General features: G+C 65.1%; 10 protein-coding genes and 1 non-coding gene across 11 annotated transcripts; 8 read left to right on the top strand and 3 right to left on the bottom strand.

Annotated features, from left to right (window-relative positions):
* Window positions 1-57: 57 nt before the first annotated feature.
* Q8F55_001577 (uncharacterized protein) lies at window positions 58-1,704 on the top strand (the record flags this gene model as incomplete). The annotated part of the gene is made up of 5 exons (XM_069350194.1): window positions 58-183; window positions 220-786; window positions 821-995; window positions 1,030-1,574; window positions 1,615-1,704. The coding sequence occupies 5 exons, from the start codon at window positions 58-60 to the stop codon at window positions 1,702-1,704; spliced, it is 1,503 nt and encodes a 500-aa protein (XP_069213738.1).
* Window positions 1,705-2,444: 740 nt separating this feature from the next.
* On the top strand, window positions 2,445-3,563 carry Q8F55_001576 (uncharacterized protein; the record flags this gene model as incomplete). Its single annotated transcript, XM_069350193.1, has 4 exons — window positions 2,445-2,580; window positions 2,616-2,674; window positions 2,897-3,321; window positions 3,368-3,563. 4 exons carry the CDS (start codon window positions 2,445-2,447, stop codon window positions 3,561-3,563), a joined length of 816 nt encoding a protein of 271 aa, XP_069213737.1.
* An 87-nt stretch (window positions 3,564-3,650) lies between these two features.
* Q8F55_001575 (uncharacterized protein) lies at window positions 3,651-5,376 on the bottom strand (the record flags this gene model as incomplete). The annotated part of the gene is made up of 3 exons (XM_069350192.1): window positions 3,651-4,508; window positions 4,545-5,210; window positions 5,245-5,376. The coding sequence occupies 3 exons, from the start codon at window positions 5,374-5,376 to the stop codon at window positions 3,651-3,653; spliced, it is 1,656 nt and encodes a 551-aa protein (XP_069213736.1).
* A 1,395-nt stretch (window positions 5,377-6,771) lies between these two features.
* On the top strand, window positions 6,772-8,933 carry Q8F55_001574 (uncharacterized protein; the record flags this gene model as incomplete). Its single annotated transcript, XM_069350191.1, has 3 exons — window positions 6,772-7,281; window positions 7,487-8,632; window positions 8,748-8,933. 3 exons carry the CDS (start codon window positions 6,772-6,774, stop codon window positions 8,931-8,933), a joined length of 1,842 nt encoding a protein of 613 aa, XP_069213735.1.
* A 3,025-nt stretch (window positions 8,934-11,958) lies between these two features.
* Q8F55_001573 (uncharacterized protein) lies at window positions 11,959-12,731 on the top strand (the record flags this gene model as incomplete). The annotated part of the gene is made up of 4 exons (XM_069350190.1): window positions 11,959-12,039; window positions 12,074-12,166; window positions 12,211-12,318; window positions 12,366-12,731. The coding sequence occupies 4 exons, from the start codon at window positions 11,959-11,961 to the stop codon at window positions 12,729-12,731; spliced, it is 648 nt and encodes a 215-aa protein (XP_069213734.1).
* Window positions 12,732-14,380: 1,649 nt separating this feature from the next.
* Q8F55_001572 (uncharacterized protein) lies at window positions 14,381-15,342 on the top strand (the record flags this gene model as incomplete). The annotated part of the gene is made up of 4 exons (XM_069350189.1): window positions 14,381-14,411; window positions 14,447-14,718; window positions 14,852-15,187; window positions 15,232-15,342. 4 exons carry the CDS (start codon window positions 14,381-14,383, stop codon window positions 15,340-15,342), a joined length of 750 nt encoding a protein of 249 aa, XP_069213733.1.
* A 177-nt stretch (window positions 15,343-15,519) lies between these two features.
* On the bottom strand, window positions 15,520-16,267 carry Q8F55_001571 (uncharacterized protein; the record flags this gene model as incomplete). The annotated part of the gene is made up of 5 exons (XM_069350188.1): window positions 15,520-15,621; window positions 15,656-15,834; window positions 15,866-15,991; window positions 16,025-16,106; window positions 16,139-16,267. The coding sequence occupies 5 exons, from the start codon at window positions 16,265-16,267 to the stop codon at window positions 15,520-15,522; spliced, it is 618 nt and encodes a 205-aa protein (XP_069213732.1).
* Window positions 16,268-16,948: 681 nt separating this feature from the next.
* Window positions 16,949-17,983, top strand: Q8F55_001570 (uncharacterized protein; the record flags this gene model as incomplete). The annotated part of the gene is made up of 2 exons (XM_069350187.1): window positions 16,949-17,440; window positions 17,672-17,983. 2 exons carry the CDS (start codon window positions 16,949-16,951, stop codon window positions 17,981-17,983), a joined length of 804 nt encoding a protein of 267 aa, XP_069213731.1.
* A 306-nt stretch (window positions 17,984-18,289) lies between these two features.
* Window positions 18,290-18,563, top strand: Q8F55_001569 (uncharacterized protein; the record flags this gene model as incomplete). The annotated part of the gene is made up of 2 exons (XM_069350186.1): window positions 18,290-18,349; window positions 18,381-18,563. The coding sequence occupies 2 exons, from the start codon at window positions 18,290-18,292 to the stop codon at window positions 18,561-18,563; spliced, it is 243 nt and encodes an 80-aa protein (XP_069213730.1).
* A 474-nt stretch (window positions 18,564-19,037) lies between these two features.
* Q8F55_001568 (uncharacterized protein) lies at window positions 19,038-20,112 on the bottom strand (the record flags this gene model as incomplete). Its single annotated transcript, XM_069350185.1, has 3 exons — window positions 19,038-19,354; window positions 19,413-19,688; window positions 19,725-20,112. 3 exons carry the CDS (start codon window positions 20,110-20,112, stop codon window positions 19,038-19,040), a joined length of 981 nt encoding a protein of 326 aa, XP_069213729.1.
* A 900-nt stretch (window positions 20,113-21,012) lies between these two features.
* Q8F55_001567 lies at window positions 21,013-21,083 on the top strand. Its single transcript has one exon. It is a non-coding gene; the product is annotated as a tRNA-Gly (tRNA).
* Window positions 21,084-21,995: the final 912 nt, after the last annotated feature.

Raw genomic sequence — 21,995 nt, 5'->3', positions numbered from 1 at the left:
TAGTCGTCGTTGTCGTGCTCTTCCCCGTCTTGTTGTCACTTAGAAACTAGAAACACAATGTCCCGGTTCACCGTTTCCGGCGTCAGCCTCCCCTCCGGCCTCTTCATCAACAACGAGTGGGTGCCCGGCCGCGGCGAGCGGCTGGCCGTCGTCAACCCCGCGACGGAAGAGCAGATTGCTGAGGTGCGTCGGCGTCGAGCAGGCCCACGCTGACAGCAGATCGAGACTGCGACCCGCGAGGACGTCGACCTCGCCGTCGCGGCGGCGCGCGCGGCGTTCGAGACCACCTGGGGCACGTGGGCCAGCGGGCAGGAGCGGGGCCGGCTGCTCTTCGCGCTCGCCGACCTGGTCGAGGCGCACATCGACGAGCTGGCCACCCTCGACCGCGTGGACGGCGGCAAGCCCGCGGCGTGGGCGCGCGTCGACGTCGAGGACACGGTCGCGTGCTTCCGCTACTTTGCCGGCGCGGCCGACAAGATCCACGGGAGCGTCGTCGAGATCGACGACGCGCGCAAGCACGCCGTGCTGCGCAAGGAGCCGATCGGCGTCGTCGCACAGATCGTGCCGTGGAACTACCCGCTCCTCATGATGGCGTGGAAGGTCGCGCCGGCGCTCGCGGCGGGCTGCGCCATCGTGTTCAAGGCGGCCGAGCAGACGCCGCTGTCGACGCTGCGCTTCGCCGAGCTCGTCAAGGAGGCTGGGTACCCCGCCGGCGTGTTCAACGTCGTCAACGGCGTCGGCGCGATCACGGGCGACGCGCTCTCGCGCCACCTCGACATCGACAAGGTGGGTACTCGCCTGCCGTGTGAGCTCACACCAGATTGCGTTCACCGGCTCCACGGCGACGGGGCGGCGCATCGCCGTCGCGGCAGCCGAGTCAAACCTGAAGAAGGTGACCCTCGAGCTGGGCGGCAAGTCTGCCAACATTGTGTTCTCGGGCGCCAACCTGCCCGAGGCGGCCAAGTGGGCCGCGTTCGGCGTGTACGAGAACATGGGTGGGTGCGGTCTGGGGGCAAGCTGACCACCGAGGCCAATCCTGCAGCGCCGGTTCGCGCGTGCTCGTCCAGGAGGAGGTGTACGACGAGTTTGTCAAGCTCTTCGTGGCCGCCGCCTCGGCGTTCAAGGTCGGCCCCACAGAGGACGAGGACACGTTCCAGGGCCCGCAGGTCAGCAAGGTCCAGTTTGACAAGATCCTCGGCCTCATCGCCGCCGGCAAGGAGGAGGGCGCGACGTGCGTGCTCGGCGGCGCGCGCCACGGCACGAAGGGGTACTTTATCCAGCCGACCGTCTTCACCAACGTCGACATGGGCATGCGTATCGCGCGCGAGGAGATCTTTGGGCCCGTGGCCAGCATTATCAAGTTCAAGGACGAGGCGGAGGCGATCGCGATTGCTAATGCGACCGAGTATGGCCTCGCCGCCGCGGTCCACACGACCGACTACGCCCAGGTCAACCGCGTGACCCGCCGCCTCAAGGCCGGCACCGTCTGGGTCAACCAGTACGTCATGGTGTCGCACCAGATCCCCTTTGGCGGGTACAAGCAGTCTGGGTGGGGCCGCGAGCTGGGCATGGAGGTGGGTTGCGTTGGGGCGTGGGCAGCGGGCTGACGACCAGGGCCTCGAGCCGTATCTCACGACAAAATCAGTGCACCACTACTACGACGACGAGGGCTTCGAGTGGCCCATCCGTCTGTCCAAGCTGTAGTGGGGGGTTGGGGTGCGGGGGTCGAGGGTGCGGCGGCGCTGGAATCGATCATAGATCTAAGCTGTCGGCAGCGTGGTATGGGAGTCAAGATGCAGATGCAGATGCAAGGGCCGCCCCTCGCCGGCTGGTACGACTCCGAGTGCGACGCGTCGGGGTTGTGCTTTCCTGGCCATCAGCAGGCGCGAGCAGCCGCGCCGACGTGAGCATCGTGTACGGGACGCCGGCGGGGCACCGCAGACGCGCTCGGCACAGGCGATAAGGCGCGGTGCGTGCATGCGTCGACGCTCCAGCTCGCAGCATCGCAACTGCATCAGCAGGCCTTGTCAATGCCTGTAAATGCCGAGGTGTCAGCCCCAAGGCCGGCTATGTCCCCACCCGCCCGGCCGAGTCGCCCGCCACTCTCGGCGCCCGGCGAGGCGAGGCGAGGCGACGCGCGTGGGTACAGTTCGAGGAACAGAGCCGTGTCGAGCAGCTGCGGCTGCGCTGCTAAACGCCGTGTGAGCGTCAGCCAGACGCCAGCCGCCTGCTTACCCGTGGAGACTCCGGCCCGGCCCCACAGCCACATGCCGAGCGCGACCCCACGTCGGCGCTGGCCGCGGTGCATTCCACCCGCGCTCACTGGGCATAGATACCTCGCCTCTCCGGCCTGCCTACACTGCTGACTCCGCTGGCCCCATAAAAGCGTAGCATTGCCGAGCTGGCCCCCCTCACGACACCCACCTCACCCACCAACCACCACAATGGCACCCCAGGAGAACGCGCGCGCCTTCGACTTTGGCCTCCCAACGCCGACCTTCAAGGACAAGTACGAGGAGCGCCAGTACATCAAGGAGCGGCTGGCGCTCGCGTACCGCGTCATGGCGCACGAGAACCTCGGTGGGTGCTGGTGGATGGCGGCGCTGACAAAGTAGCTGAGGGCGTCGCGGGCCACCTTACCTCGCGCGACCCCGTCGACCCCGAGTGCTTCTGGGTGAGTTTGTGTTGGGGTGCGGTGGCCGGGTGGGCAGCCGGTGGCTGGGGGCTGCGCGGCGGGCAGCGAGGCCGGCCTGTGGACTCGGCCAGCCGCCGCCGAGGCCGCGATGCATGCGCCGTGCCGTCGGCGATGCCATGACGCTCCTGCAGGCTCCCACGCCCGCCCGCTCGCCCGGCTAACGCCCACGGCCCACGCCGAGGTCGCCGCTCACCCACCCAGGTCAACCCGTTCGGGCTGCACTTCTCGCGCATGACGGCGTCCGACCTCCTCCTCGTCGACCACCACGGCAAGGTCGTGGGCGGGGGCAAGCCGGGCCGCGGGCAGATCTACAACGCGGCCGCGTTTGTGATCCACAGCGCGATCCACGCCGCGCGGCCCGAGGTCCACAGCGTCGTGCACGCCCACTCGGTCTACGCAAAGGCGTTCAGCACGCTCGGGCGCAAGCTGCCAATGTACACGCAGGACGCGTGCATCTTCTACAACGACCACGCGCTGTACGCCAAGCACGGCGGCGTCGTGCTCTCCTCGGGCGAGAGCGACGCGATTTGCAAGTCGATCGGCGGGAACAAGGCCGTCATCCTCCAGAACCACGGCCTGCTCACCGTCGGCGGGTGCATCGAGAGCGCTGTCGGCTGGTTCCAGATGTGAGTGGGGCCGTCGACGCTGGTGACACTGCTGACCCGGGTTCAGCTTCGAGTCCGAGTGCAAGTCTGTCCTGGCCGCCGAGGCCGCCGCGGCCCTCTCGGGCAAGCCGCCCGTCACGCTGCCGGACGACGTCGCAGAGTTCACGTTCAAGGCCACGGGCTTTGAGGAGGCCGGCAGGTTTGAGGCGCACGCGTTCTTCGACCTCGTCGAGAGCAAGGACGGCGACGCGTTCAAGGCGTAGGGGGTGGGTTGTATCGAGCCGTTGTCAGTTGTCATGACCAAGATGTAAAGTTGTCTGAAGACGAGACGCGATACATGCTGCTATTAACTACTTCTTCGCCTTCCACGCCTGCTCGCCGGCGACCCACGTCTCCGTCACGGCCGCCTGGGCCTCGCGCAGCGTCTCAACGCCGTTCTTGAACGGGTCGACGTTGAGCACACAGAAATCCGCCTGCTTCCCAGGCTCGAGCGTGCCGACCTCGTCCTCGGCCCGGATGCTCTGCGCACACCCAGCAGTGTAGTACCTGATGCTCTGGTCGAGCGCGACGCAGAACTTGTCGAGCGCCTTGATGCGCGGGTCGGTGCTCGGCGCCATGCGCGGGTCGACGCTGCTCTGGCGCGTGCCAGCTGTGTAGATGTTGGGCAGGGCGTGGTGCGGCGCGACGGGCGCGTCGGACCCGAACGCGACCTTGGAGCCGGCCTCGACAAACTCGGACCACGGGAACGCGCGGTCGCACCGCTCGTCCGACCCCATCTGCTCCCACCAGTTCTTGGCGTACAGCGGGTCGGCGTGCACGGGCTGCAGGGAGGCCGTGACGCCGAGCCGCGTGAGCCGCTTGACGCTCTCCTCGGTCACGACTTCGAGGTGCTCGATGCGGTGCCGCCTCTGCGGGCGGGGACCGTTGGCCGCGATCGCGGCCTCGAAGGAGTCGAGTGCCTGCTCGGACGCCGCGTCGCCCAGCGCATGGACCGCCACTTGGAGGTCGAGCTCGTCGGCGAGTACGACGACCTTGGTCAGCTCGGCGGCGGGCCAGATGGGGCCCGGGTTCTCGCCGTTCGGGTACGGCTCCTTGAGGAAGGCCGTGCACGAGTCGACGACGCCGTCCGAGATGACCTTGATGCCTACGACACGGAACCACGGGTCGTACTTTGCGCAGCGGTCGCGCTGGCGGGCCGCCTCGCGGACCTGGCTGTCAGCGCACTGCTTCGAAACCCCACGCACCTGCTCGGCGCGCGACTCGTCGGTCCCCTCAGGCCGCATGAACCAGTGCGCGCTTATCCGCACCGGCAGCTTGCCATGCCTCTTTATGTACTCCTCGAACGCCTCAAGGTCCTCGGGCATGAGGGCCATCTCGATGCCGCCGGTGAGGCCCGACGCGAGCATGTTGTCAAACGCGTCGCCGAGCGCCGTGACGCGGTCCTCGAGCGACGTGTTCTTCGCGACCCACGGCCACACGTGCTCAAAGTTTGCCGTCTCGAGAAAGTGGCCGGTGAGCTCGCCCTGCGCGTCGCGCACAAACTCGCCGCCCTTGGGGTTGGGCGTGTCCCTTGTCACGCCGAGCGCGTTGATCGCCGCCGTGTTGAGCAGGCTCGCGTGCAGGTCCATCGACGCGATAAACACCGGCACGTCGGGGACCACGGCGTCGAGAAACTTGCGGTGAGGGGGCTGCCCGAGCGCGTCGTACAGGAACGACTTGCCGTGAATCATCTTGGCCTCGGGGTTGGCCTCGGCCGCCGCCTTGACGGCCGTCGCGATCTGCTCGGCGCTGAGGCCGAGGCACTCGATCTTGGAGAGCGAGCCGCCAAACTGCACCGTGTGGATGTGGCCGTCGATCAGGCCAGGCAGCACGACGGCGCCGCCGAGGTCGGTCACTTGGGCGTCGGCGCCCTGCCTGTCAGCGAGCACCTCACCCCCGACTCACAGCCTTGGCCTCGGCGTCGGCGTTGGAGCCCACAAACACAACCTTGTCGCCGTCGGTCACCAGTGCATCGTGCAGCGTCGAGTCGCCCTCGACAGAGGTGAAAATCCGGCCGTTCTTGAACAGGCGGGGCATGGTGCGCGGTGGGGTAGTTGGTGGAGACGTCGGGTGCGCCGTTGTATTTATTAAGCCGGGGGAGTGGGCAAGATGTCGTCGGGCGGCAGGCGGCAGGCGGCAGTCAGCGGCACGCCCGCTCGGGAATGCAACGAGCTGCCCAACTGCCGTGAGCAAGCAAGCTCCACGGGCCTCGAACATTGTCCATACGGGTGCCGAGAGCGCGCACCTGACCGCTGCTCGCTCGGCTAGATGGCGCAGGCAAGAGAGCAACGGGTGGAGCGCAGCTGGTCGACGGCGCGGCGCCACCGGCGTTGGAGATGCCGGGCGGCAAGAGCCGCGATTGCGGGTGATATTTTACCCGCAGATGGAGCTGCGGCTGTCGTCTAATGCGTGTGGTGTGGTGCTGGGGGAGGGGGAGGTGCATGCATGCTGATACGGCGCACACGGCTCGCGGTAACTGCTTGGCTGGGTTCGAGCATCGTCGAGCCCAATGGCGTCCTGCGAGGCCATCAGCCCGTCTGTGCTTGGTGCTCAGTCCGCCAGCGTCGAGAGCATGTGCGTAGATAACGCTGCGGGCGTGCGTCGTCTCGCTCGCGCTTGTTCAATCACCGTGCCAGGCGCGCGCTTGGCAGTGGCCTCGCTCGCAGCAGATGTGTCTCGGCGGCCTTGGTCGAGTCGTGCATGTCCCAGTCCAAACAAACAAGCAACGAAGAGCCATTCCACGCCGCCCCACACGCAGACCGCGGCATCTCCGGCGCCCCACCTCGCCAAAGTGAGAGATACCCGTGTCGGTCGCAGAAAGTAATCTAGACGAAGCTACGTGCAGCACTACGGCCGTTCATGGACGCATTCCCCCGATCCAGCAGCTCATCTACGCTGAGCTAGGAGCGCCGCGTTGGGGATACCACCCGACTCACGGCGCTTGTTATCAATACACGCTCGCTAAACGCATTCAGGCATTTCACAGGGCGGCTGGGTATCGTCGCAGATAGCAACGGGTAAACAGAAATCAGTCGTGGCGCCGGCGTCAGGTGACGATAATGTGCGGCTGCCCTGCCTCCCTCCCTTGGCTTTTGTCGCTGCCCACTTGCCGCACCACTCACTTTGCTCCCCCAGCTTGGCCGCGGCCCTCGCCGCTCACAGCCGCTCCATTCCTGCATCATTTACCGGCTTGCCGCGCGCGGACGGTTGGGGCCAGCAGTGGTGCCTACTCCACCAGCGCGACGAGGCGCGACGACGGCGCCTGCGTCCCCCTCGCAGCTATCAGCTGTCTGCGATGAGAGATCCTGCCGGCACTCCCGATGATGCGCTCCGGGCCTGCCTGCTTGCTTGGAGCCAACCCAGCCAACCAGCCCTCTGGATGCATAAAACCTGGCCAACCCTCCCAGGACAGAGCACCCCCCAACCCCAACCATGACCTCTAGCACACTCAAGGACGACCTCACGGTCCCAGGGACGACGGTGATCCTCGACGAGCAGGCCGAGGCGTCGGGCACCAACAACTTTACCCTCGTGCCCACGCCGTCCGACGACCCGGCCGACCCGCTCAACTGGACCACGGGCCGCAAGTGGCTCTGCTGCGCCTGCATGGTGCTCTATGTCATGGCGGTGTGCTTCAACGCCGGCTGCCTCTACCCCATCTACGGGCCGCTCTCGGAGAAGACGGGCATCAGCCTCGCACAGATCAACACGGGCGTCGGGTACTTTTACCTCATCGAGGCTGTGTGCGCGCTCTTCGTCCTCCCCCTCACCATCGCCATCGGCAAGCGCCCCGTCTTCATCGTCTCGTGCGCGTGCGCGGCCATCTTCCCCTTCACCCTCAGCCAGGTCACGTCCAACGCCCAGTGGGTCGGCCTCTGTGTCGCCAACGGCTTCTTCCTCTCGCCCCTCTTTGTCGCCCCCGAGGCCGTGCTGTCTGACGTTGTGAGTTGATTTGATTCGTGTTTGCATTCCTGGCTTGCGGCTTGCCTCGTCACGAGACCGTCCGATCGAAGCCCACCTGCTTGTCGGGATCTCCTCTGACCTCTCCCGGAGCAAAAGGCTTGGCACCCTGAGAGCATGATGCATGCCCACCCCCAGACTCCACTTCACGTAACCCAAATTGCCCTGCTGACTCCACGCGCCACAGTTCTTCTACCACGAGCGCGCGTTCCCATTCGGCATCTACATTGCGACCACGTACGGTGGAGCGCTCCTCGCCCCCGTGCTCTCGGGCTGGATCTACACAGGTATGGGCATCAACGGCCCGCCCTACCTCACCGGCGGGTTCTGCATCCTCGTCGCCATCTTCCTCTTCGTCTTCCTCGAGGAGTCCAACTTTGACCGCGTGGCACCGGACCATGGCACCCCCGTCGAGGTCCTCACCACCGACGGCCTCGCGCCCGCCAAGTCGCCCTTCGTCTTCAACGACAAGGACATGACCACCACCACTGTCGTCCCCGCTCCCGACGGCAACACCCCGCCCGCCGCCAAGTCACCCGGCAGCTTCAGCCTCAAGGACACAAAGGACACGCACACCACCACCGCCGTCGTCGCCGCGCCCAGTCTCACCCCAGACGAGACCCCCGCCACCTCGAACCGCGACCACCTCACCGACGGCCCCGGCATCGACCGCCGCGGCTCAGTCGTCCACAAGGGCGCGCATGCGTACGGCCGTGTCACGAGCCCATGGCCCGGACCCCGCCCGTTCAAGATCTTCCGCATCTCCCCCTACGCCGGCGGCATCCTCTGGCGCGGAGTGTTCCAGCCCCTCGCTTTCCTCCGCCTCCCTATCGTCCTGTGGTGCGGCCTCATGTTCGGGATCTACCAGATCTTCTACAACTGCATGGCCGCGCTGTCGTCTGGTGTCCTCGGCGAGCCCCCGTACAACATGGGCCCCAACTTTGTCGGTCTCACGTTCTTGTCGCCCCTCTGTGCCATCATCCCCGGCGCAATCGTCGCAGGTTTCGTCAGTGACCGCTTCACTATCTCCCAGGCTCGCAAGCGTGGCGGTGTGTCTGAAGCCGAGGACAAGCTCAAGCTCTACATTGTCCCGATGATCCTTACGCCCTTTGGGATCCTCATGATGGGCCTTGGACCATACTACGAGGCTCACTGGATGGTCTTCGTCATGGGCGAGTTTGTCCTTACCATTGCCGGCCCCATCGCCACCCTGCTCTCCATCACGTACGCATTCGATGCGTTCCACGGCATCCACCCCCGCGAGCAGGTCGGGCCCCGCGCTCAGGTTCAGCAGTCTGCGCCCTACCTCCTTTCGCTGATCCTCGTCGGAATGGTGAGTGGCACTTGAGTGTGGCACCGTTCTTCGTCGTCTTCTTCTTCGCTCTGCTCGTTCTTTCGCCTTCTTCTTGCTCTTCTGCTCGTTCTTGTTCGTCTTCTAACAACCCCAGATCTTTACCTTTGCATTCAACTACGCCGTCACGCCATGGGCGTTCGATTGGGGCTTCCGCAACTGGGCCATCAGCGCTGTGTTCATCGGAACAGCCATCAACAGCACCGCGTTCATCATGCTCCGTTACGGCAAGCGTCTCCGCAAGAGCGGTGTCAAGTACTACGAGAAGATCATCAACATCTAGGAGTGTACATTGTACCAAGTTGTAGTTTGTGTTGCTTCAGAGTTGTTTTAATGAGTAGGCAGGAAGTAATGCACAAGTGATCGAGGCTGGAGAACAAAGATGGCGAGTGAGAATAAAGCACACCCCACCACAGTCCCTCTACCCTGCCCAGTACATTGCGCATATGAATGCAAATACTCGGCTATAAAAGCTATTAAATGTTCTGAAGCTGTGAGTCTGTAATGTAAAATACTGTGCTGCGCCTGCAAATGACGCCACTACGAGCTTGACTCGATGGGCGGAGCGAAGAGGTCTTTGATGCGTATGTGTGTAGGTCGATGCTGCCCAGTGGTCATCTGGATTGATGTACAGTGCATGGATGATGAAGTCGTTGCTTTCGTCTGTTGTTGATGCGAGTCAGCAACCTCGATCTCAACACTCTGTCACAATCGTGCTACATACTTAGTGTGTGTGACAGCGATAACAGGGTCACGGCGAAAATCGCTCGGGCTTGGGCAGCACTCGTGGAAGTTGAGAGTTCATGGTGGCCACCAAGTCCTTCGGAGGGGAGAGACCAGCCTTGCGAGCAGCGGCAGCGGCCTGGCGAGTGGCGAGGGCGGCGACGGACTGGCGAGAAGGGGGGGGGCATCACGAGCGGCGGGGGTCTGGCGTGTAGCGGACGCCAAATCATATGTGCCTGTGCCGAAGGTTGGGCGGGGACTATTGGACATGGCTGAGGGTGGTCCATGGCCGGCGCCTGCCTCGTTCTCTTTCTCGCTGTGGGGGTCAACAGTTGAAGCATGGTCCCCACCACGAGGCGAGCACAAATTGGGGTCGGCAGGCGGGTTCGAAGGACGAGGGGTATGGTGGTGGCGACCAGAGTGAGAATGGGCAATGGGACCGACACTGGGAGCAACAGTGGATGCAGCCACGGTGCTGTGGCCTGCACTGCTGGGGGCGTAATTTGAGGGTGACTCAAACGCACGCCATGATCCACTTCGTTGATCGTTGAGTCGATGAAAGTTGTCGTATCCTCCAACGCGGGAGAAGACTGCAGTTCAATGAGCATTCGGCACACCCAACGAACCCACCTTGGCGGAATTGCTGGAAAGTCTCTTGCTGATTGCGGTGGTAGGCAACGTCCTCCGTCGAGTACGAGATGTTGAGCAGGTTCATGACGCCACGCAAGTTTTCTTCAGCTTCCATACGAAGCTGAAGATCTGTGATCCTTTGAATGCTGTTACTCAGGTTACCGAGAGCCGCCTGGAGCCTGCGGCGCTCGACCGCGCTCGCATCCTCCTTGCCCTTGTGACGGGTGCAGGTGGAATGTCCGCGCAAGGCACAGTAGGCACAGTTGCCATCACTGTTTCGCAGACACTTCACCCCGGCATGGTAGCAATGGGGGCAAGGTGTATCGTTCTCCTCAGGTTCGATGCTTAAGTGGCGGAGACATCTTGCCAGTCGGTTCTTGCGGTTCGTCCAGGTGCTCTCCGCACCACCCATTACGAGCGTCTCTGCCTCCGTCCTGATGCGACGGAGGAGCCCAGCGTACTTGCTCGGGATTGAGGTCTTTGGGAAGTAGTGCTTTAGGTGATCGCGCTGATGCTTGATTGGGAAGACGAGAGGCATGACAACAGTTGGGTCCAGGTCCGCGAAGCCGTCATGAAGACGGAGGAAGCGGTTGAGAGGTTTCCAGTTGTGGAGCGCTTCCTCGTCCTCGTCTGACAGTTCAATCAGATCGACCATGTGTGTGGAGTTCTGCACTCCCCATCGTCGCGCGCGATGGCGGGGGGCCGGGTAGGCTGGGTCATAGGGCTGGTAGATGTTAGCACCAGCCCGGGACTGAGCCAGGGGGCTACTCACAATAGGAGGACGGAAGTAATGCTCGTCGATGTCGTCCGAGAGCAATGAGCGAGTAGATGGACTTGAAGCATTGGGTGATAGTAGAGGGGGATGATGCCCGCCCCCGTCTTCCTCCATCTTGCGGGGGACGGCGACAGCAGATCGAACGAGCTTGAATGGGCGGGCTGTCGACGGGGGCTTTTGCTGTTCGCGAAGGGTCTGAGGAGGAGGCCTGGCGGCGCTGGAGAATGGGGCAGGGGGCGAGGGCTGAAGTGTTAGCACTGGGGAGACGAGAGGAAGACGTACGGGCTCCTCGGAATACTTGCGCTTCTTGCGGCTCGACTCTTCGCCGGGGCTGTACTGACGACGGCTCAAGGTGGACGAGAGGACCGACGTGGAGGTGAGGCGAGGATTGAGGGGGCGAGGGTGATGTTTGTGAAGGTGTGAGGATGAGTGGGATGATGTGAGGAGTGAAGAAGAAGAGAGAGAAGGGGGTATGTCGAAATCAGTCGCCAACCGCCGGCGTCGTGGCCGACTCGACTGTCTTCCTCGCCTTCCCTCCCACCCACTCAATCGCTCTCCCACCGCACTCGCCACCCAGCATCATGACACGGCGCATACTCCATCCTCGAGCACTTGTTAAGGCAAGGTGCATCATGCGTCGACCAGTCCCCTGCCGTCCCGAACGCTGTCGTGACCTGTGAGGCTTGGGCCGTGCGCGAAGCGGTGGTGGCCGTACGAGTCGACCGAGAACGCTGAGAGTGAGTGGTCATCGACGGGAGAGTGTTACAAACGTCATGGGGTAGGATTAATGATACACAGGGTGATACTGCAGAGCAGATCAGCCTGGGCGAACAAAAGAAGGGCGGGGCACGGCTTGCGACTAAGTACATATTGTGCACCTCCCCGCCAAAGTGGCGAATCCGAGTGTCACCACGCCTTTGACACTGTCACCCTCGCCACCTGCTGGCCATGTTCAGTCACCGCAGTCGCCGCTACCCCAAGAGTGTATGAGCGAGCAACCCCAGTCGGCACATGTGAACCCCGGCTGGATCCCAGCTCACCACCTCCTGTGCGCTGATCAATGCCACGGAAAGCGCTGATCACCAAGTTCGAAACTCCAGAAACGCCGTTGAGCGGTCGTTGAAAGACTCAACTCGACAAATGACCCTCTTCACTCCATCCTCTCTCCCATCTCATCAAAATGGTCAACCCCGCCCCGCGTTCCAACACCTCGAACGGCCACTCGGACTCCACGCTCGTCCTGGACTCTGGCCACCCCTCTGTGCGTCGTCTGGAGTCTGCTGGCTAACATGCAGGAGTCTGCGGCAAACGGCGCCCCCAATGCCGGCGGTGCCATCCAGCGCCTTACCCTGGCCGATATCACTCCCCCGTGGCCCAAGATGACCAAGGTCGGTTGAGCTGAGAGCCGAGTCGACCATTGACTGATCTAAAGGCTGCCATCTCCGCCGCGAATGCGCCGTACGAGGCCGAGTCGCAGCGCGTTCTCCCCGCCTATCTTGCCTACCTCAACGCCTCGGGCGATGAGCGTGAAGCTTACGAGGTGAGCCACCCCTCACCCCCCCCCGCTTGCCCACTGACAGTACATAGCGTGCGCTCGACGCCGTGATCGACAGTCTTCCTCGCCATGTGAAGCTGACCCTTACGCCCGGCCAGGCTCTCCAGCATGCCGCGGGGCAGGTGATACGCGAGCAGAACGATGAGCAACGCGGCATGAACGTCAGGTTCTACGACAAGGTCCAGCGTATCTTCGGGACTCTCGAGCAGTACCATGGCCCCGATCACCCTGCCACGTCCATCGACTGGGCATCCGTTGCTCCGCAGGCCTGCAAGCCGTGTCCTATGCTCAAGTTCTTCGACAGGGTCTGCGTCAAGGTTGTCGAGGAGGAGAGCGATGACGAGGGCGACGAGAGCGACTCGGCTGAGAACAGCAACAACAGCCACACCGACGTCTAGTTGTTGGCTCGGACATTCCCCACCACTGGCCCGTAGCATTTCCTCGCATAGCAGCCTTGTCCCTATGCGTCGCGCACAACACGTCCAACTGTAGCACGCCCCATGCATTGTACATCCCCCATTGCCCGAGCAGCCACACAGCCGGTTGGAAGTAGCCCACGTGGTCCACGTGGCAGCCTTCCAGCTCAGCTACTGTAGCTCCCCTCGCCGCCTCGGCGTAAGTCGGCCCTCGTGCTCCCTCGGTGGTGACACCGCCGGTCAGTCATACGAGACACGGCGGTGACAGCGTGCGCAGGGCGGCAGACGGGCACGGAGAGGGGCGTGTGGCGTGCGTACCTGCAAAGGGCCCTGTCGGCGGCAGTCATGCCCAGCCGCGCGGTTCCCGACGCCTGGCGCGGGCCGGAGCATTGCGCGGACTCCAGCGAGCGTCACGACCCACCAAGCCGCCGTTCGGGCGACGGGCATACTCATCCCGCCGACGTCTTTGTTGGGGCTTGCCGAGCGGCAAGCTGCTGCGGGCGGGCTACCCTAAGGAACCGGAGGATGAGGGAGGAACGGGTGGGTGGTGTGGGCTGCCATGCTGTCCTTTGGGGCGAGGCCACGCTGTCTGTCGGGTTGGCTGGCGTGCAACGCTGGCGAGATCTCTTCTCGTTCGTTTAACACGCGTCGAGCTAGACGATGCGCTAAGCGGGCAGCATTGCGCATTGGGTTGTGCAGCCCATTCAGAGCAGCCAGAGACAGATCCGGCGGAGCCCTTGTCGCCCTTTGTCGCTGCTGGCATCCTCCCCACGTGCCCCCATTCCATGGTGCCTGTTGTGCCTGTACCCACCCCTGGAATCGGCGGGTCGGTGGCAGCGGCAGCGGCTGGCTCGTCTCACCTGTCCACCCAGCTAGCCCCATTCAAGCTCACTCTGCACGCGAGCCTCGGGGCAGCCGACGAGACGTCGTCCCAGCCCCCCTCCCCTCGCCAAGGGGCTCGAAAAAGCGCAGGGGCGCGTGGGAGGCTTGGCAAGCGGTGTGGCTCACGGGCGTTGGTGCTCCGGTGCAGAGTGCATGCGCCTCGCTGCTGTCGTCGATTGCAGTGCCCGTGCAGCAGAGTTGTGGGGCATCTGCGCGTCAGGAGCACAGCGAGCACAGCGAGCACAGCGAGCGAGCGACGGAGAACCCCCGCCCTCGACCCCTCGGCACAGCAGGAACCCCGAAGCTTGTACTGCGGCGGAGCACGACGCGTTCCTGCTTTTCTGCTCTCCTGCTCCCCTCGCCGCTCGATATCCTCCGACCGGCGACAACCTGGAACACGAAACCGCTGGGCGCAACCACCGGCGAGCTAGAGTGGGTCTGGTCTTCGGACGAGTACCGGCCCATTGGCTGGACGCGGCCCCACCCTCCAACGCCAGCGGCGCGACACGCCTCCGCGCGCGGACCTCCGGCGCGCTCTCACTCATTCCTACCCCCGGCCCTCGACGCGCGGACCGTCCTGTGCCGTCCTGTGCCAAGAAGGTTGTGTGTGTGGGCGTGTAGATCTTGGCGCTGGATTGGGGCGAGGAGGCGATGTGAGCGACGAGGGCGAGCGCGGCCGGCGCGAGGATACATAACGCACGCAGGCAGCCACCCTCCCCCGCCACACCCAGACCCCACCACCTCCAACTATGAAGCTCACGCTCCTTGTCACCCTCGCCAGTGAGTTTTGTGTCGCGCTCGCCGGCTGACAGCAGCCCTCCTCTCCGCCGCGGCCCGCCCCACTGCGCGCGGCGGCGCAGCCCCAGACGACTGCGCAAAGTGTACCATCAAGACCCCGTACCCCACCCTCGACAGCTACCTCAACGGCAACTGCAAGTGGGCGGCCGCGACCAACAAGAAGGACCCCCAGTTCCTGCCCACGCTCGCGACGGCCCAGCACCCTCCCCTCCTCTGGATCGGGTGCGCCGACTCGCGCGTCCCCGAGACGGTGATCACCAAGAAGCGTCCCGGTGACATCTTTGTGCACGTAAGTTGTTGGGTTGTTGTCAGCTCGGCTCGGCTCGCTCGAGCCATGTCAACAACTTTGACGAGCCCCGGGATTGACCGAGCTCGAGCCACTCTCGCGCCGCTGGCCCGCGCGTGCCCCGCTCACACCCCAGCGCAACATTGCCAACCAGTTCCACCCCGAGGACCACTCGGCCAACGCCGTGCTCAACTACGGCGTGCTGCACGTCGGCGTGTCCGACGTCGTCGTCGTCGGCCACACGGGCTGCGGCGGCGCCAAGGCCGCCTACGAGGCCGTCCACCCGCCCGCTAAGCCCGCCTCGCACCGCCGGGCCGAGCACGAGGCGACCGCCAACGACGGCAGCGACCACCTCAACGCTTTCCTCGCGCCCCTCATCGAGGTCGCAAAGGGTCTCCCGTCCGAGTCGACGATTGACGACCTCATCGTCGCCAACGTCAAGAAGACGGTCGAGAACGTCGCTGCGTCGGGCGTGAGTAAACACACAGGGCGGTGAGTAGCTGCTGACACGCCCAGACCATCAAGGCCGCCTGGGCGCTCGGCAAGAACGTCACCGTCCACGGATGGGTGTACCACCTCGACACGGGCCTCATCACCGACCTCGGTGTGTCCGTCGGCCACGCGTAAGCGTAAGTAAGCATAAGTAGGCGCAAGAGAGTAGATCTGTACAGGGTTGATGGATAGCATGTGGGCGAGGGTGGCATGTGGCCAACTGAAGGGCTCGGCCACGACAGACTGCACCTTGTGGTGCGGGCAAAGACATTGGCGGACAGGAAGAGGCAGCACCTCACCCCGGCCCGACACCTAGCCCCGCCGCGCAGCCTGCTGCTCCTTGTACATGTCGTACGCGAGGCACACTGTCGTGGCGAGGACGGTGTCGACGCCGGGCGCGATAAAGAGGTACCACTACCGTCAGCCGGTGCCACGCGCCCGCACCCACCGTGTCCGTATTCTTGCCGAGGGCGTCGCGCCCGAGGACCTTGTGCTCGAGCTGCATGACGACCCGGCCGTCGGGGAGGAGCACGTCGGCGCGCCGCCCTGCCCGGTCCGAGCGGAGCGTGAGGGCGCGCTCGCCCCCGCCGCAGTCGGCGTACGTGATGTCGAGGTGCTTGCCGTTCCCTGCTGTCAGCGGGGCTAGCTGGGACCTTACACGACGGGCGCGCGCGCGCCTCGAGGAGCCAGCGGCCGGCCGCGTCCTGCGCGACGACGTGCCCGAGCCACGTTGCGAGCTTGCACCGCAGCGTGACGAGGGGCGAGCCCTCGGGGTCCGTGATGTCTGGGGTCAGCGGCGAGTGGTGTCGACACCCACCCATGCGGCGGCGGCGCGAGAAGGCGCAGTCGCGCACGCGGAGCACGACGGCGCCGGTGCTGTCCCGCACCCCCGTGTCCGTCTGCCGTTAGCCGCGCCGGGGACCGCACCCACGTCGTGCGCCTTGAAGATCTTGTCCCGGAAGTAGAGGGTCACGGGCTCGTGGGCTTCGAGCGGCGGGTACAGCCCCATCGAGGGCACGGCGGCGAGCAGCTGCACCGTGTGCGGGTCGTACACTGGCATCGTGGGTGGGTGGGTGAGTGTGTGAGCGGGCTCGGCAGTCGTCGCCGCTGGCTCTGTGTTAAGAGCACGCCGCTGCCCCGCTCTGGCCGGGGGTCGAGCTGATGCGGTGTCGAGTGGACAGAGGAGGTGCAAGCGTTGTGGCGAGAGAGAAGGTCGACGTGATGTCATGTCGCACGTTGAGTGACTCGAGCCGACGCAACCGAGCGCAACAACAACAACAATGCCGAGTCGCTCGATTCTCGACATGCCCATAGTGTCGGCGTCGGCGTCGGCGGCGTCGGCGTGCACCGCTCGGACTCGGCGGCGACGACTGCGCCAGCGCCCAGCGGGCGGCGCCACCCACCCCGCGCCCAAAGGACCCCACTGTGCGCGGTACTCACCCCCCTCCCCCGGCGCCTGCTTCGCGCCCGCCAGGCGCGCACTCACGCCGTCGACATGCACATGCACTCGTACTCACCTCGTCGTCGTCTTCACCACTTCCTCATCGTCGCAGCTCGCACCTCATCTCGCCCCATCCTCGCGGCGTTAATCCGCCACGGGGACAGCTGACGCGTGTGTTTGTCGCGACGCCCCGTCACTCAACACTCATCCAACTCGTCGGCGTCCTCGCACCCGTCCCACCCAGACACTTATAAGCAGCCCCCATCATCCCCTCGTCCCTTCTCTCAACAACCCACCACCATGGACGAATGGCCCCGCGGCGTCGTCCCGTCCACCTTCCTCACGCGCTTCGTCGGCGTCATGGCCACCCTCGAGGCCCCAGGTGGCGCCGCGGCCGCGCGGCGCGCTGCGTTCTTGCACTCGATCAACCCCGGGGTCGCCGATTTCAACCCCAGCCGTCCCATCCTCTCGCTGGTTGACCTCGCCGGCCAGATCCCTATGGGGCCGCCGACCGCGCCGCCGACTGCGCTGCCGACCGCGCTGCCGACCTCGCGTGTCATCCCGCCCAGCGCGGGGACGACCATTGTCGGCGGAACGCGCGTGAGGGGCCGGTACCCCCACGTCATCGAACGCATTGTCGAGTACTTCGACTCGCGCAGTGCCCGCCCCGAGACCTTGGCGGACGCGCTGTCCCCCCCGGACCCCGTCGAGGTTGCTGTGCCCCAGCCCACGCGTCGCCAGCCCCTCCACTGGGTGTATCCGACCAATGCCGATGCGCAGCGCCATATCCAGGTGAGTCTGGCGGGGGGCAGTGGTGGGATCGTGTGGCCCAGTTTCGCTCGCCGGGTGGGGGCGGGGTGGGGTGGCGGGCAAGTTGTCTCGCGAGCGACGCTCGAGCGCTGCTGGCGGGACGACGCCTTGCTTGTGTGCCGGTGTGTAGAAGGGGAGTGGCGTGTGTGGATGACGAGGCACGGAGCGCACGGAGGAAATGGTCCATCCACGCCGCTGACACGCGCCACACAGCAACTTTACGACCTCATCCACTGGTGTACCAACCCTGACGCCGACCTGTCCGAGCCCACCAAGCAGTACCTCTTTGACAGCGCCATCCCCATGATCCTCAACTACATCGACGAGGTGCACGCGATGATGCGCTCCCGCGACACGCGCCGCGGCGGGCCGACGCGCGGCATGTCCCATGTCGCCCTCTCCTTCCTCGACGACGACGGCGCCGACAGTGACGGCGACGACTTTGGCTACGGGATCGGCTATCCCCGCTTCTCGCGCCGCTTCGTCCGCGGGCGCTTCATGCCGGGGGGTGCCGCGGTGTGGTGAGGGGAACGTGGAGTGAGGAGGCGAGGCGACGCCCGGCGCGTTGAGCAAGCGCGAGAAGACACGGGACGTCGCGGCGAGAAGAGACAAGAAAGGCAGAAGCGAGAAGATCGGCGCATGGACTCGACATGTAGCAACAGAGGTACGGACTCGATGCAAGTGTGCAGGGCGTGGCCGAGAGCAACGAGGCAAACAAAGCCAGCAAGCTCACCTCGCACCGTCTTACAACAATGGTCCGCTGCCGCGGGTGCGAGGCAGCGACCAGATAAAGCTGGAAGCGGCTCGCAACGCATGTCCAGCAGCGCCACAATGCCTCTCACGATCGCAGAGTACGCCCGCGCGCTCTGGCTCAACACGCACGAGCGCGAGGTAAGCCCTGCCCCAGGCAAGCTGACAGCAGGACCTGTCCCACCAGCTGACCGCGGCCGAGGCGCTCGCAGCCGAGCCCGACCTGTCCGAGACGGCGCAGAGCATCGCGCTGATGATTGCGGAGACGCTCCGCCGTCAGGGGGAGGATAACGCGCGCGAGGGGGCGCAGCTCGCCGCGCTGTGGGAGATTGAGACGAACGGCGGGGAGTGGTAGGGGCCAGAGTAGATGCACAGTCTTGTGCCACGCGGTCCTCTCGCGGATAAGCGCGGGTGGGTGCCAGATCGGGGCGGCGGAAGTCGCCACTGGTCATGTTCGCCACACTGGGTGGGTGCCGGCGCGGCCGAGCTGATGCGGGGGACGCCGTCGGGGCCGACACCCCGGCCCACCCACTCGCGGCGCCGGCTCGACATCTACCCCGATATCGGTGGCGCCGTTATCGATACCGCGTACGGTGCGAGCCCCGGTCGCGTCCAGAAAGGCCGGGATGAATGTGCGGTCGGGCGACCTCAGCCATCGATTGTCGATCAAAGCGGCGACCTCCGCCGCCACAAGGCCAGAAAAGTGCGTTCGTACATTCCCATTCCTCACTATAGCTCGCCACCATCGTACACCCCCCCGCGCTCGACGCTAGCGCCGCCCCCTGTCGCCGCCTACACCCGCCGCTAACCCCCCCTAACCGTGTCTACCCTACGCGCGCACGCCGACGAGCCGCAGCACCTCCGGCGACAGGGGCGGCTCGTTGAACGGCCGGCGGTTCATGTGGTCGACGCTGCCGTCGGGCTTGCGCGGCACCGCCTCGGGCTCCTTCTCGAGGTCGCGCTCGGCCATGACGACGTTGAGGTGCGGCCAGTGGGTCGTGCCGAGCCGGTCGTCGAAGACGGCCTTCTTCTTGGCGAGCGCCGCCTCGGACATGAACGACCGCGGCGCGTAGCAGATGTAGGTCGCGAAGCGCCAGTTTCCGCCCGTGGGCGACTGGTTCCAGTGGACGGTGCGCGAGTCCCAGACTGGGGCGTGGGTTAGCTTCGGTCTCTTGGGTGCGTGGGCGACGCCGCCGCGACTCACGGATCAGGTCACCGGGGTTGGCGCACACCTTGACGATCTCACAACCCGCCTTCTTGAACCACTCCCACTCGTCATCGTTGAACAGGTACGAGTTCTCGGCCTCGCCCTTGTCGCCCTCGGGGCGCCAGCCGCCGCGCTCGGCAAAGTGCCGCTCGTGCAGGAGGTGGCTGCCCTTCATGACGACGAGGCCGCCGTCATCCGGGCCATTGGTGCCGAGGTTCTGGATGCCCTGGTACAGCTCGAAGCGGTCGACGCGGCGCACGTTCTGGTCAATGTCTCGGCGTCAGCGATGCCACCACGGCTCCCACTCACGAGGCCATGGTCGCGTCGGCTCAATGTCCTCGCGCCCGCCCTTGCCAAGCGGCGTGGTCGCGTTCATGCCGTCAAACGACACGACGAGGTCGTCCGTCCCCCAGATCTCGGCAAACGTCTTGAGAATGCCCGGCTCAGTGCGGATCTTCCACACGAAATCCTCGTGCACAACCCCCCCGTAGCGGTTGTACATGCCGCCATGGTGCCCGAACGGCATGAGCTCCGTCTTCCACGTCGCCGGGTCGTCGCGCTTGAAGCCGTAGCCAAACTTCTCGATCCACTGCACCGCCGCCTCCTGGAACTCGGCGCACGCCTCCTGGCTCACAACGCCGGGAACGACGACGTACCCGTCCCGCTCGAGGTCGATCAGCCACTGCGACTTGGTCATGGTGTGTGGGGTGTGTGGGGGGGGTGCGCGTGAGGCCTCCGCACCCCCGCCGTTATGTAGCCCATCCCCACGCGCTGCCAAGCCGTCGTCGTCGCCTCCCGCAGAGTATCTCCTTCAAATGTCCGATTCGGTGTTGGACCGGTCCGAAATGCCGAGGGAAATGTGCGGCCGGGTCGGTGTTTTGGTCGACAAACAGCCGCGCGGGGTGGGTTGACCCCACATTACAGCGCGGGGAGGGGCGCGCAGCTGCGAGGCGAGCAAGGCGAAGTCGACGGCTGTGCTACTCGACAACTGTGGGGTTGGACGCGTCGGACGTGGGCGCCGGTGTTTTACTCGAGTCTACTCTCGGCAACTACTCACGCCTCTCACTGGTTCTCCACAACACACGCCCCGCACATTCGTTTTTACGACGAGCGGGAGCTGCGCAGGGAATCCCGGTGCGCATGACCAGCTCAGACCACACGCTCCACTGCATCAGCCAGCCAAGACCCCACGAGCTCGTGGATCTCGGCCTCGGCAGAAAGACGTGACCCGGGCCTCGGGGCCCGGGTGCAGTCCGGGTCGGCTTGCCGTATCGAGGCGAGTATCAAAGAGCGCGGTGATTTGGGCTACTGCGGAAGGCTCACGCGCACGTCTGCTGACAAGTGCAGCGGGGCCTCGAGTTGGCGCAAGCGGCCGTTCCGTGCGGGCCATCGATAGAACGACGGCGGACCAGCTGCCTCGCCCGGCCAAATAATAGCCACCACGCGTCGACGAGCCCCTCTAGGAGAGCGCCACCGGGGCTGCGGGGGCGGGGATGGGGCCATCACCCCCGGAGGGTCGCCGAGCTGCGAGCAGCGACTGTGGCACGTGGGGGGACTGCCGTGCTCGAGTACGCCCCAAGCCACCCCACGGCACACAACACTGTTGGTGAAACGGTATCATGCGTCGTTGCCATCGACGCGGCAGGGGTTCGACTCCCTTACAGTGTAGCGAGGTTGCGAGGAGCAGTCTCCTTTTGGGTGCCCGGCCGCGTGATTCGCTCGCACCTGCCTCGCCCGCTCGCACCGTCGCTGATCGGAGCGAGCGCCACCTCGACCTGCGCCGCCTCCACTCGTTGGGGTGCTCCGGCATATCCGACTGGCGGTCTGGGGTGCCCGTGTCGTCGTCAAGCTCGCTGCCAAGGCCCTCGGTAGCCCCCGTCGCCGCCAGTGGGGTGCCAGCCGGCATCTCGATAGTCGTTATCTCGGGATCTAGCGACACACGTTCGTCTCGGCGCTGCCGAGGCTCAAGCTCACGCGTGCCAAAGGTTTGCAGGCCAAACGGCGCCAGCACTGCTGGCGGAGTGGGTCGTGGAACGAGCTTGTGCGTTCGGGGGCCGCTCGGCGCCGTCACGAGGCTTGTTTACCGGCACGAGCATGGTTGAGGCTAGAGATCGCGCGTTTTATCTCTCGGTGTCGGTGCCCGCCCCGACGTCATCCAGCTCCCTCGGGACGGGGTGCCGACACTCGCTGGCCTCACATTCCGCTCGGCTTGATTGCCAAGTGCCACCTTGGCGCCAAAGTGCCCGCTCTCGCTGCTGGTTCGGCAACTTAGGCCTTGCTAGGCAGCTTAAGCCTTGCTCCCCAACTCACGCCTTGGTCAATCGAGCACTTCACCTACTACTGGCCACTTGGGCTAGTCGTCCCGATATTGCTTGGCATGGTGTGGGGTGTATGACGTCGGACTCGAGCTTGTCCGTGGCACTCTCTCCCCCCTCCCCCCACCTGCCATCGACAGCAGCGACGCCAACGCTGCCTGCCGTGCCCATGCCCCGACCCACTCGGGACGCAGGCTATTGCCTCGTTCACACACCACTGAACTCTACTGACGCACGTTTGACCTGTGCCCAAGCCGAGTCCAAG

Source organism: Vanrija albida (assembly GCF_041260175.1).
Source record: "Vanrija albida strain AlHP1 chromosome Unknown contig_1, whole genome shotgun sequence".
Lineage (NCBI taxonomy): Eukaryota > Fungi > Basidiomycota > Tremellomycetes > Trichosporonales > Trichosporonaceae > Vanrija > Vanrija albida.
This window is presented reverse-complemented; position numbering and strand designations above follow the sequence as displayed.